General features: G+C 40.9%; 1 protein-coding gene across 1 annotated transcript; it reads left to right on the plus strand.

Annotated features, from left to right (window-relative positions):
• The first annotated feature begins 12,449 nt into the window (after nt 1–12,449).
• Nucleotides 12,450–12,992, plus strand: LOC135476980 (deleted in azoospermia protein 4-like). The gene has a single exon (XM_064757127.1). It carries the CDS (start codon nt 12,450–12,452, stop codon nt 12,990–12,992), a length of 543 nt encoding a protein of 180 aa, XP_064613197.1.
• The last annotated feature ends 913 nt before the right edge of the window (nt 12,993–13,905 follow it).

Raw genomic sequence — 13,905 nt, forward strand, 5'->3', positions numbered from 1 at the left:
CCGCCGCCGTATAAGTGAAATATTCTTGCACTGGCGCAGTCTTTCGGACCAATAGGTGGATTGATTGACTGCGACTTTAATACAATGTTCAAGGCATTTTACTTGTCGGTGTGCCGGTTGTTGGTGGGGGAAACGGGAGTGCCTTGTAGAGAGGATTTGTCTATGTGTAAGACTGCGGTAAAACTGTACAGCTTTTTCATGCGAAAAGAAACAAAAACAGACCAACAACTTTTATACAATACAACACAGGGATACTGCGACTGAAAACCAAACAAGGCAACAAGGAAAGCAGATTTTGTTAAAACCTTTGGCTTCTATGGTCTATTTCTTTTAGAGAGTCGCGTATTTTCAGCTGCCTGTAAAACCAGTCATACTTGCGACCAAAATTGCCTATAGTCAGTGGCACGTAACAACATAAGCTCTACATATTGATATCGTTGAAGTTCAGATTATTGCGTGGTAAATAAAGTTAGAACACTTTCTCAAATTGATAATGTTAAAGCCCATCAGACCCGTAAGAGCCCATTGTCTCAAAAACAAGTGGCATGCTGGATATTGGGCGGAGTTAAACATGTTTTGATGGAGGGCGGCAGCAGTTTCCTAAACTGCTATCGGTCTTACTGTAAGCCCTGTTTTTTTAAAGCTGGGTGCTAACAAATTTTGTTATCAAGAAAAATGTAGTCTATTCGCTGAGGGTGTAGTGTAGGATGTACTGATTTTACAGACAGCTGAATATAGACGACTCTCTAAAAGAAAAAGACTATAGTCAAGTTCGTCAACCTGGAATTCTGTTGCGTCAGAATCTAAGCGCTCAGTCTGATATTCCTAAATACAATACTCGTAGTGAGTATTTGGGCGTTCCAATTCGGTAATCGTACAATTCAATTCTCAAACAACGTAAAACAACCTTTCCCAAAGGAGTATGTTAGGAAATTTATTTCAATAGTTAATAAAGTTTGTGTAATGTAAGAGAAGAAGGTGTCAGCGGTTTTCAACCATGAAGGATAGACAGTCGATATTCTAGTCATGATATCTAATTTAAATTTTTATCCCCTGAATCTATCAATTCTGGTTCGAATATAAATACAGTTATGTCTCAGTCATGCTCTGGAATTGTAACATCGTAGCGTAAATAATATTTATCTATAACATCGACATTTGTCGTCAAGTGAAAATGTCAAAGTTTATTGTTGTACACAGTTGTACACAGAGCTTCATAAAGACGATACTATGGAGACTTGTCAGATTTCGTGACCTGGCGGTATATAACCATCGTGACCTGGCGGTGTACAACCATCGTGACCTGGCGGTGCATAACCGATGTATAACCATAATGACCTGGCAGTGTATAACCACCGTGACCTGGCGGTGTATAACCATCGAGACCGGGCGGTGTATAACCATCTTGATTTGGAGGTGTATAGCCAATGCGACATGACGGTGTATAACCATCGTTACCTGGCGGTGTAAAACTATCGTGACCTGGCGGTGTATAACCATCCTGGCTTGACGGTGTATAAGCATCGTGATCTGGCGGTGTATAACCATCGTGATCTTGTGGTGTATAACTTATGTGACTTGACGGTGTATAACCATCGTTATCTTGCGGTGTATAACCATCGTTACCTGGCGTTGTATAACCATCGTGACCGGGCGGTGTATAACCATCGTTACCCGGTGGTGTATAACCATCGTGACTTGATCGTGTATAACCATCGTGACCTGACGGTATATACTCATCGTGATCTGCCGGTAAAGAAATATCGTGACTTGACGGTGTATAACCATCGTGACCTGGCGGTATATACTCATCGTGATCTAGCGGTAAATAAATATCGTGACTTGACGGTGTATAACCATCGTAACCTGGCTGTGTATAACCATCGTGACCTAGCGGTGTATAACCATCGTGACCTGGCGGTGTATAACCATTGTGACTTGACGGTGTATAATCATCTCTACCTAACAGTCTATTAATAGCAGTGTATATAAGTAAGTGCTATTATAACAACTCCAACTGTTACTACAGACATCGAATTGATCTCACACACTGCCACACTTAGCCTTGCCAAGTAGGGGAAATTACACCGGGCATAAGATTACTTCTCAATCAATCAGCCCTTCCTGTTCACCTGCGACGAAAAAACTCTGCTGTTTTTTTGATCAATTCATTTGAATGCAATCTACAGCCGCATAAATTTGGGTTAACTCCCAGCTGACCTGAGATAAACGGTATCTGCAGAGCAATCTGAAGTGCATTCTGGCTTACACGCATTTTGTTCATCAACGCCCGTTTTTGACGACGAAATTCACACTAGTGATTTTTTATGAGGTATTTAAAATCCATGTGCATGTAATGTAACAGTTTTGGCATCACTGACATACTTTCATCAAACTGCTGCAGAGTATTGCTTAAGGCAACTGCAGTATCACATACGTGTGTTCATCAATAGAAGATGGCCTGTAGCTACAGCTGTGTGCGTGTAATGTGTTGGGAGTCAGATTTCGCCTCACAAATGTACCTTTATCATTAACTATTCATCAAGTGGCAACGTAGATGGTTACTGCCTCACATCGTCATAATACCGCATAACTTTGATAAATATGGACGGAATGTCCCGATTCCATTACACTCTGCCTCTTACTTCGCTAACCCCGGGGCTAGAGACTGCATATTCGCCGTGTTAAATTAACCTGGCCCTATGTATATATGAAGAGCAACTTAGATACATTTTTACTATAGACATATAAAGTTGCATGTTACAAGATTTGGTTACTGATTTCATTCAATCGCCGGGAGAATTCGATGCGTCACTGAAAATTGTTGACAGCCTGCGTAAATTCGTCTTAATTTCATAGCTTATGTACTTTCTTTGTTTTTTTGGTAGTTTGAGTTGAATCTTGCTTTGAGAAATGGCCTTACGATTATTAGCCTGGAATGTTCATTTTGGTTGAAGTTGGTAGAGCGTCCGCTTTGGGAGCGGTAGATCCACGGTCAATCCTGGGTCGAGTCGCACTTATGACCTCAAAAGCGTAAGTTGTGACTTCCTCCCTTGGCGTTCAGCATAAATGGGATAGTACAATGGGATAGTTGACCCGTATCAGTATAATGCCTCGGGCGGGCCGGCTTACTTGCCTTCGATAAGGCGTCTCAGTGAAGCAGCACGAAATAAAAGAGCAGCGGAAATCCGTCCAGCAACAAGGAAGCACATTACATGCACTCTAAGGATTCCTTAAGTCATGGGACCGAAAAATATTAAAAAGTGCGACGTTAAACCCCAAGCGCTTATTCACTCATTTTAGTTGACGGCTGTGTACGAATTGAGGCCTAGATTCCAGCAAACTTAATGAGGAGCCGTTAAGGCAGCTCTTGCAGAGCTATGAGAAAGGTGAAAGGGGAGCTTCAGTATCGTGCACTCTCTCTCATTAGATTAACTGTACTCGGCTGTTTTCTGTATATCAGAGACGTTTATATCAGTAGACGTATATGTGGTTAATTGTCTATTTGCAGTGTGTAAGAAAACATTTAATTTTTTCGCGTTTGTGCCTATTTATAATGTTTTATAAAACAGTTTATGTATTTATTACCAGAAGTACTTTTATCAGTAAACGTATATGTGCTTTCTGCCTATGTATTTGTAATGTGTCACAGATGTACCTTAAGATGCAAATGTTTTGACAAAATGTAAGAACGTGCTTTCGTCAGTAACCGTTTGAGGTGCCAGCTAGCCACTTGTTATGAGAAGCGTTAAAGTCACTGTCTGCGGTCCTAAAGCGGTCACGGCTGAGCGATTGGCGGTCGACCTTAGCAAATTAGCGTCAAAACACGACGGAATACAAACCAGCTGGTTTTTATAGTTGTAAGGGTTATTGTCTTCCGCGGTCGAGCATTTGTGTGTCGTAAAGAAGCAGGAAGGGATGTTATTGGTGCAACGTTTTGGAACAAACCTTCCTCACCTGACCATCAGCTAAGACTTCGTGCGAATCCACGGCGTCAATCAACTAAACCCAGTCACCGTTAAGTGGATAAGCCCATGTCTGGGCCAATTACAAAGCTAATCTCGGAGAACGCTCCGAAGATTTTTCTTCAAGAGCTTTTAGCTCCTCATAGATCTCACTAGTGGACCTTTTCTATTCCGTTCTGATTACTGCTTTTGTACGTGGAGCGGACACCTCCCGAAGGCTTCACGACCAAAGGGTTGTTGCTGAAGTGACATAACAGCAAATACAGACCGACACAACTTCCCAGCTAAACAATCTCTCTGACAGACAGTGAAGAGAGTTGCTGTTGATTTAAATCTCGATAAAAAAAAATTCAACCCACAAGGGTAAAGACCCAGAGCTTTTATCGGCTCAATTTACCCGTGGCGCTGATGATTTCGTCAATACTGGACCATGCCAGTAAATCAGTCCGGACAGCTCAGCAGTAGATAAATAAACCATTGTGTTTATATGCGCTCACGTCTGAAGATGAATATATAAGTACTCAGCTAACTGTGAAATCCCCGTATTCCTTAGCTGGCATGTGTGACTCAATCAATAAATATGTCCCATTCAACACTCATCCAGTCATTCAATCTATCAATCAACAAATCAATGAAATTATCAATTGAAATAAAAGCCATCAATCAGAGATTCAATTAAGGATTTAAATAATGAAATAATCATTCTCAAGTATTATCCTGATTTCTGTTTTAAAGGTAGTCAAATTACAAGGTTCGGATATAAGAGTAACATATAGTCCACTAGTCTGTAACGTTTTAGTGTACACTTTTAACAGGATATGTTGATGCTTGAGTGTACATGGAAAGGTTGCAAACTAATAAATCAGAAGATGTTATCCATAGATATGCCGAATCTTGTAATGTTAGTCTGTGAAATTCTAAATACCCTGGACAGATTCCGTGGCCTAAAGGTTAGAACGTCAGCCTCAAAGTCTGGAGACCAGGGATAAAACCCTGGTCGAGTCATACCAAAGACGTTGAAAATGGTCTTTGCTGCTGCCTCCCTTGGCGCTCAGCACTGAGAAGTTAAAGCAAGGTAACGGGACTGGCTGGCCCGGTGTCAGTATAACTGGGTGGGGAGTCCTGTCTGGGGTCTTTGGCTTGATACTTCAGTCGTTGCATGGAATCGCTCTTCCAGAAGAAAACACTCTATATGCAATGTATATAGACTAATGGCTGCTCATCAAACTCTTGAAAAATTTAATGTCAATCGGTTATTATGTCAGTCATTTGAGTCATGGATGTGTAAAAGTGATTAAACGTCTTTTTGATTAATCCATACTGGGAAAACTGCCACTGTACACACGTCCGTCATTCAGGCATGCTCGTTTATTATCTTTTTGAAGGCTATTCTATCATTTCAAGCTAATCCAGTGCCATGAAAAACTGAGGGGATCACGTAGATCCGGGCACGTCAAATCTATTTAATTAGACCTCAAAACATTTCCGCCTACCGAGAGCATCTGGAGAAACTAAGATAAACAATATAAGTCGGTTAATGTCTAGATAATCAAAAGCCTCTTGATCAAAAGCTTTTGTGGGATACAGATAAAAGCACCACATTATTTTTACCGTTAAGCTTAAAGGCATTTTTCAAACGACAGAATGTAGAACAATTTGCAAAAACAACATTGTGAAGGGCTATTATGGCTGAGTTAGTTTCAGTATTAAACACCGTTTGTTTTACCTCATTTGTCTACTTCTGTAAATTGTCAGGATGTAGACTTGGTAACCTCTAGACCTACTAAGTTAAGGTGTCATCAAAATCACAAAGAGCTGGATTCGAACAGGCGGCCATATTGATCAAGGCTTGATAGGCTTGCTTCCTTTGTGTTGAACACACTGGATTTCTACTTGCACTTTTCTTGTTACGTATTGCACCAATCCTGACAAGCTACATGTGCCTACGTTTGTGAAGGTTTCTAATCTGCAGGAGACCATGCTACTGTAGAGTCTGCATAACCTGTGTGTATGTCAAGCGGTTTTCCCGATGTTGTTCACAAACGTAATGATTACACCCTGATGCACGGGTCATGCTGACTGAGGAATCCCCTCTACGAGTTCTCTACGCGGCTGTTGTTGGATAAACCTAGACCCGGGGACACACTTGTCGGAATTTTTTTGCTCGCACGGGCCTATTGTGTGAATTTCTAAAAATACGTCTTGTTTGTCCTCGCCGACGATGGCGTATTCCACATGCGGTCTTGTTCGCCCCGAAATTCGCTGGTATGAAACGTTTGGGATATTGGTGAAGAAATCCGCCAGCAGTTTCACTCGGTTCGCCTTGTGTCCACTCCAGTGAATTTTGGCGGCCCAGTTGATAGAGCTGACCATTCAAAGAACAGGGAAATGGTGTTGACCTGTGACATTTTGTTTGCATCACATTGGTTACTTCGTCACATGACATAACGTACTGACTTCAACGGAAAAATCCGTCTAGTGTGTCTGCCTAGTGCGAATGTCGTCAGTGTATTTCGCGGCCGATTAGGATCGCCCCTGGAAGCGAAAAAAATGCGCCTAGTATGTCCCCAGCTTAAGGTGCACAGGATCCAAGGTGACAATCCAATTAGTGTTCGACTCGAATCTTGATGGTATCGGCTCCCCACGGAGAGACATAGAATTGGTGCTCTCTTTATAACCAGCACATCAAGAATTGGCGGTCGGCTAATCATACGACTCTCGTGAAATGGCAATAGCTCCCAGCCCGTGATCAACCTGAAATAAAAGGTAATGTCAAGGTGTTTTGTCTGAGGCTTTGTTCAGAATCGTTCTGATAGAGGAATTCCGCGGAGTGATGTATACAAGCAGTCTGTAGACGGACGGTCGGGCGATGCGACGAGCTGAACGTTAACCCTGTCTGATGCTATAATGATGATCTGTCAACTCGATAACATCAGCGGAAGAGAGAGAGGGCTGATCAGGACCGGAAGACCACAAGTCCAGGCCCCGTTTGGTAAATCTAGCCACTATTGACTCTTTGCAGCCAGGCATCATGGTCAGAGTTGCCTGCCTGAGTTAGTCGCTGGTTAAACAGCGGTTGACTTGGGCGATGATGAGTCACATATAAACTTTTAACGTCTACTAAACCGTCATTGAGCGGTAAGGCCTGATTTGTTATTCAAAAGACAACACGCGCAATTGATAGTCGCCAGACATATTGAGTCCCATGAAAAAAACGATAAGCACCACTCCCTTGTTTCTTTGTTCGTGTAAACTCACGCAAAAGTAATTACGTACATCCGTTTAAAGACATCCGACTTTTTGCTAGGATGTAGAATATCACTTACCTCTCACACGACGATTCGCTTATGTTTTTTTCTACCCTGTCTTAATCTGAAAGTTCCCCACTCCTACATATACGTGGGTACTCGTATACTCCATATTCCTACACCTACTGAAGGCTTTCACGACGGAAAGGTTTTTGCTGGAGTAACATAACAGAAAATACGGACGGACACAACCTCCCAGCTAAACAATCTCTCTGACAGACAGCGAAGAGAGTTGAATTGGATTGGCACGTTGTATATATGAACAGTTGCACTCAAAGCGCAACTGAGATACTTGTTTTTACTACAAACTTATAAACTAGCATGGTAAAAGATTTAGTGACTGATTTCATGCATTCGCCGTGAACATTCCATGCGTCTTTCTGACATGAATGAAAAAAAAATCCCGGGAATTCGTTATATTTTCGTACCTTATTTACTTTCTCTTTTCTTTGGTAGTTTGTGTTGAATGTTGTTTTGAGAAGTGGCCTGATCAGTAATCGTGTATCGGTATCCTGCACTTTGTCATCAGACTACCTGTACGAGGCTGTTTTCTATATCACAGACATACTTATGTCAGTAGACGTATATGTGAATACTATCTGTCTATTAACAGTGTGTACAAAAACACTTAATTTTATCGTGACTGTGCCTCTTTTTAATGGTTTAGATAACAGTTTATGTATTATCAGCAGTACTTTTATCAGCAGACGTATATATGCGTACTGCCTGTCTATTTGTAATGTTTTAGATAACAGTTTACGTATTATCAGCAGTACTTTAATCAGTAGAGGTATATATGCGTACTGCCTGTCTATTTGTAATGTTTTAGAAAATATCTTTTGTATTACAGAACCTTAAGACATATATGTGGATTTTACTTTATTATGGGCAATGTGAGTTTCTGCTGATGTGTTGATAGCTAAGAACGTGCTTTGGTCAGTGGCCGTTTCAGGTGCCAGCTTGACACTTGTTATGACAAGCGGTACCATCACTGTCTGCGGTCCTAAAGCGGTCGCGGCTGAGCGATCGGCGGTAGACCTAAGCTGATTAGCGCCAAAACACGGCGGAATACAAATCAGCTGTTTTTAATGGAGTTGTAGGGGTTATTGTCTTCCCCGGTCGGGCATTTGGGTGTCGTAAAGGAGCAGGAAGGGATGTTATTGGTGCGACATTTCGGAACAAGACTTCCTCACTTAACCATCAGCTAAGACTGCGTGCCAATCCACAGCGTCAGTCAACTAAACCCAGTCACCTTTAAGTGGATAAGCCCTTGTCTTGGCCAATTACAAAGCTAATCTCGAAGAACGCTCCGTAGAGTTTTTTTCAAGAGCGTTTGGCTCCTCACAGACTTAGCTAGTCGGCCTTCTATATTCCGTTCTGATTACTACTTTTGTACGTGGAGGTGACACCTCCCGAAGGCTTCACGACCAAAGGGTTGTTGCTGAATGGACATAACAGCAAATACAGACCGGCACTACCTCCCAGCTAAACAATCTCTCTGACAGACAGCGAAGAGAGTTGCTGTTTGAAACTCGATAAAAAATTCAGCCCGAAAATTCAAAGGTAAAGGCCAAGAGCTTTTATCTCGGCTCAGTTTACCGGTGGCGTTGATGATTTCGTCAATACTGGACCCCACCAATAAATCAGTCCGGACAGCTCAGCAGTAGATAAATAAACCATTGTGCTTGTCTGTTTCAAAGGTAGTCAAATTACAAGGTTCGGATATAAGAATGCCATCTAGTCCACAACATTTCGCTGTACACTTTTAATACCCTCGTGAAAGTTAATGTCCATCGGTTATCCTGTCAGTCATTGGAGTCATAGATGTGTAAAAACATCTTTTTGATTGACGCATACTTGAAAAAATTTCCACCCTACACACGTCCGTCAACCAGGCGTGCTCGTTTTCCCACGTATGTTTCTTTTCTTTTTGAGCGCTCTTTTGTTATTTCAGACTATTCCAATTCCATCAAAAACTCCGGGGAACACGAAGATCCGCGCTCATAAAATCTATTTAATTAGACCTCAAAGCATTTCTGCCTATCGAGAGCTTCTGGAGAAACTAAGACAAAACAATATAAGACGCTTTATGTCGACATAACCAAAAGTTTCCAGACCAAAAGCTTGTATTAGATACAGATAAAAGCACCACATCATTTATATCTTAAACCTAAAGGAATTTTTTTAACAACAGAATGTAGGACAATTTTGAGAAAACAACCCTGTGAAGCATTATTATGGCTGACTTACTTTAAATGTCAAACAGCCTCCTGCATTCAAAACTCTTATGTGTCGTATAAGTTAAAATGATTATTTTGTGTTAATTTAAAAAAAATGTTGTATTTGACATCTGATAACACACACCATAAGACATCACAACAAGTGGTTTTTGGTCACACATACGAAAAGACGACTTTATAATTGGCTTTTTGCTTCATCCAGAAGGTAGGACACTGTTAAAATTGGTTTCTGACAACAAATACAAGACATTACAGCATTTAGTTTTTGGTCACAAGCACGGTAAGGCAATTTTATATTCTGTACTCAAGACTCAATACACAAAAAGAATCAAATCCGGTTACTTTTATGGCCATACATTTCCGACAAGACAGTGGTATTAGTTGCTATATGACCGGATAAAACAATGCTATTGTTAGTAACTTACTATACTGCGTTGGAATAGGTGCCTAGTAGGGTGTGTGTAATAAGATGTTTTATGGTGCTTTGTGACCTCACTGATAATGTAATATAAATCTCTGTTACAATTTGCATCTGGTTTCTCGTATCTAATAAAGCTGATAAACATTTACTATAGCCAGTTTTATACTGATTGTTGATGACAAAGTTTGCTTTTGGCATCAACCAGGCATCTACTACCTAAGGGAAATGAAACGTCATCAGTCTCCAACGGAGCGAAATGTAATACAAACTTCAGAGGCGAGCCTAGTATGAGTTGGGTTGGTTCGAATGGCACATCAACTCGTTTTTTTTTTGATCTACTTGCAGAGCGTATATAAAGTCGATGTGACGGGCTGCAAGTTGTCATTATATACGCTCGCCGTTTTCGGATGTGCAAATTCCGGGCATTTTATACCTCCAAGATATATAATATATACTGTTGAAAAAGATAAGATAACGATGTTTTCTTAAAATTTGTTTTTCAATATCCGAGTAATTGTTGTTTATAATCGCGCACACTTTCGCTCCAATCTTTACTTTTGGCGATAAATTTATCTAGGACAGGGTAGTTGGACCCCTTTTTAAACTTTTAACCTTCTATTGAGCAATGTTTACCCATAACTGGCTCAAAAGGCGGGCGTTTAAAAAACTCTCCGACTGAACCCACAAAATTATTTAAAAATAAAAATGACAACAACAGAGTAGCTGTCAAGTTCGTGAAGGCAAAGTGCTCCGAGTAAACGCGGAACAAAAAATCTAGGTTGCTAGGATGGTCCATGGTGAAAGGAATGCTGATGTGATATGCCCGTATTAAGAGTGAGCAACGGAGGCAAGCTTTGTAAGCAGAGAAATGCCTTTGGTGCCAAAATTTGGATTGCATAAGGTCAAGTCAACCTCCGAAACGTGTTTTAATCGTCAACGTTTATCCCGCTGGACTGTATGAATAAATTAACTGAAGCTTGACCAGTCTCCTTTATTCTCTTTTAAATTTAAATAAAAACACCTATCAGAACTGTTTATATCTAGATGGTTGGCCCGGTTTTCTCCCACCATAATACTGGCCGCCGCCATATAAGTGAAATATTCTTGCACATGGTGCGATCTATCGGACCAATAGGTGGATTGATTGACTGCGACTTTAATACAATGTTCAAGGCATTTTACTTGTCGGTGTGCCGGTTGTTGGTGGGGGAAACGGGAGTGCCTTGTAGAGAGGATTTGTCTATGTGTAAGACTGCGGTAAAACTATACAGCTTTTTCATGCGAAAAGAAACAAAAACACACCAACAACTTTTTATACAATACAACACAGGGATACTGCGACTGAAAACCAAACAAGGCAACAAGGAGAGCAGATTTTGTTAAAACCTTTGGCTTCTATGGTCTATTTCTTTTAGAGAGTCGCGTATTTTCAGCTGCCTGTAAAACCAGTCATACTTGCGACCAAAATTGCCTTTAGTCAGTGGCACGTAACAACATAAGGTCTACATATTAATATCGTTGAAGTTCAGATTATTGCGTGGTAAATAAAGTTAGAACACTTTCTCAAATTGATAATGTTAAAGCCCATCAGACCCGTAAGAGCCCATTGTCTCAAAAACAAGTGGCATGCTGGATATTGGGCGGAGTTAAACATGTTTTGATGGAGGGCGGCAGCAGTTTCCTAAACTGCTATCGGTCTTACTGTAAGCCCTGTTTTTTTAAAGCTGGGTGCTAACAAATTTTGTTATCAAGAAAAATGTAGTCTATTCGCTGAGGGTGTAGTGTAGGATGTACTGATTTTACAGACAGCTGAATATAGACGACTCTCTAAAAGAAAAAGACTATAGTCAAGTTCGTCAACCTGGAATTCTGTTGCGTCAGAATCTAAGCGCTCAGTCTGATATTCCTAAATACAATACTCGTAGTGAGTATTTGGGCGTTCCAATTCGGTAATCGTACAATTCAATTCTCAAACAACGTAAAACAACCTTTCCCAAAGGAGTATGTTAGGAAATTTATTTCAATAGTTAATAAAGTTTGTGTAATGTAAGAGAAGAAGGTGTCAGCGGTTTTCAACCATGAAGGATAGACAGTCGATATTCTAGTCATGATATCTAATTTAAATTTTTATCCCCTGAATCTATCAATTCTGGTTCTAATATAAATACAGTTATGTCTCAGTCATGCTCTGGAATTGTAACATCGTAGCGTAAATAATATTTATCTATAACATCGACATTTGTCGTCAAGTGAAAATGTCAAAGTTTATTGTTGTACACAGTTGTACACAGAGCTTCATAAAGACGATACTATGGAGACTTGTCAGATTTCGTGACCTGTCGGTATATAACCATCGTGACCTGGCGGTGTACAACCATCGTGACCTGGCGGTGCATAACCGATGTATAACCATAATGACCTGGCAGTGTATAACCACCGTGACCTGGCGGTGTATAACCATCGAGACCGGGCGGTGTATAACCATCTTGATTTGGAGGTGTATAGCCAATGCGACATGACGGTGTATAACCATCGTTACCTGGCGGTGTACAACTATCGTGACCTGGCGGTGTATAACCATCCTGGCTTGACGGTGTATAAGCATCGTGATCTGGCGGTGTATAACCATTGTGATCTTGTGGTGTATAACTTATGTGACTTGACGGTGTATAACCATCGTTATCTTGCGGTGTATAACCATCGTTACCTGGCGTTGTATAACCATCGTGACCGGGCGGTGTATAACCATCGTTACCCGGCGGTGTATAACCATCGTGACTTGATCGTGTATAACCATCGTGACCTGACGGTATATACTCATCGTGATCTGCCGGTAAAGAAATATCGTGACTTGACGGTGTATAACCATCGTGACCTGGCGGTATATACTCATCGTGATCTAGCGGTAAATAAATATCGTGACTTGACGGTGTATAACCATCGTAACCTGGCTGTGTATAACCATCGTGACCTAGCGGTGTATAACCATCGTGACCTGGCGGTGTATAACCATTGTGACTTGACGGTGTATAATCATCTCTACCTAACAGTCTATTAATAGCAGTGTATATAAGTAAGTGCTATTATAACAACTCCAACTGTTACTACAGACATCGAATTGATCTCACACACTGCCACACTTAGCCTTGCCAAGTAGGGGAAATTACACCGGGCATAAGATTACTTCTCAATCAATCAGCCCTTCCTGTTCACCTGCGACGAAAAAACTCTGCTGTTTTTTTGATCAATTCATTTGAATGCAATCTACAGCCGCATAAATTTGGGTTAACTCCCAGCTGACCTGAGATAAACGGTATCTGCAGAGCAATCTAAAGTGCATTCTGGCTTACACGCATTTTGTTCATCAACGCCCGTTTTTGACGACGAAATTCACACTAGTGATTTTTTATGAGGTATTTAAAATCCATGTGCATGTAATGTAACAGTTTTGGCATCACTGACATACTTTCATCAAACTGCTGCAGAGTATTGCTTAAGGCAACTGCAGTATCACATACGTGTGTTCATCAATAGAAGATGGCCTGTAGCTACAGCTGTGTGCGTGTAATGTGTTGGGAGTCAGATTTCGCCTCACAAATGTACCTTTATCATTAACTATTCACCAAGTGGCAACGTAGATGGTTACTGCCCCACATCGTCATAATACCGCATAACTTTGATAAATATGGACGGAATGTCCCGATTCCATTACACTCTGCCTCTTATTTCGATAACCCCGGGGTTAGAGACTGCATATTCGCCGTGTTAAATTAGACTGGCACTATGTATATATGAAGAGCAACTTAGATACATTTTTACTATAGACATATAAAGTTGCATGTTACAAGATTTGGTTACTGATTTCATTCAATCGCCGGGAGAATTCGATGCGTCACTGAAAATTGTTGACAGCCTGCGTAAATTCGTCTTAATTTCATAGCTTATGTACTTTCTTTGTTTTTTTGGTAGTT

This window comes from Liolophura sinensis, chromosome 10 (assembly GCF_032854445.1).
Source record: "Liolophura sinensis isolate JHLJ2023 chromosome 10, CUHK_Ljap_v2, whole genome shotgun sequence".
Lineage (NCBI taxonomy): Eukaryota > Metazoa > Mollusca > Polyplacophora > Chitonida > Chitonidae > Liolophura > Liolophura sinensis.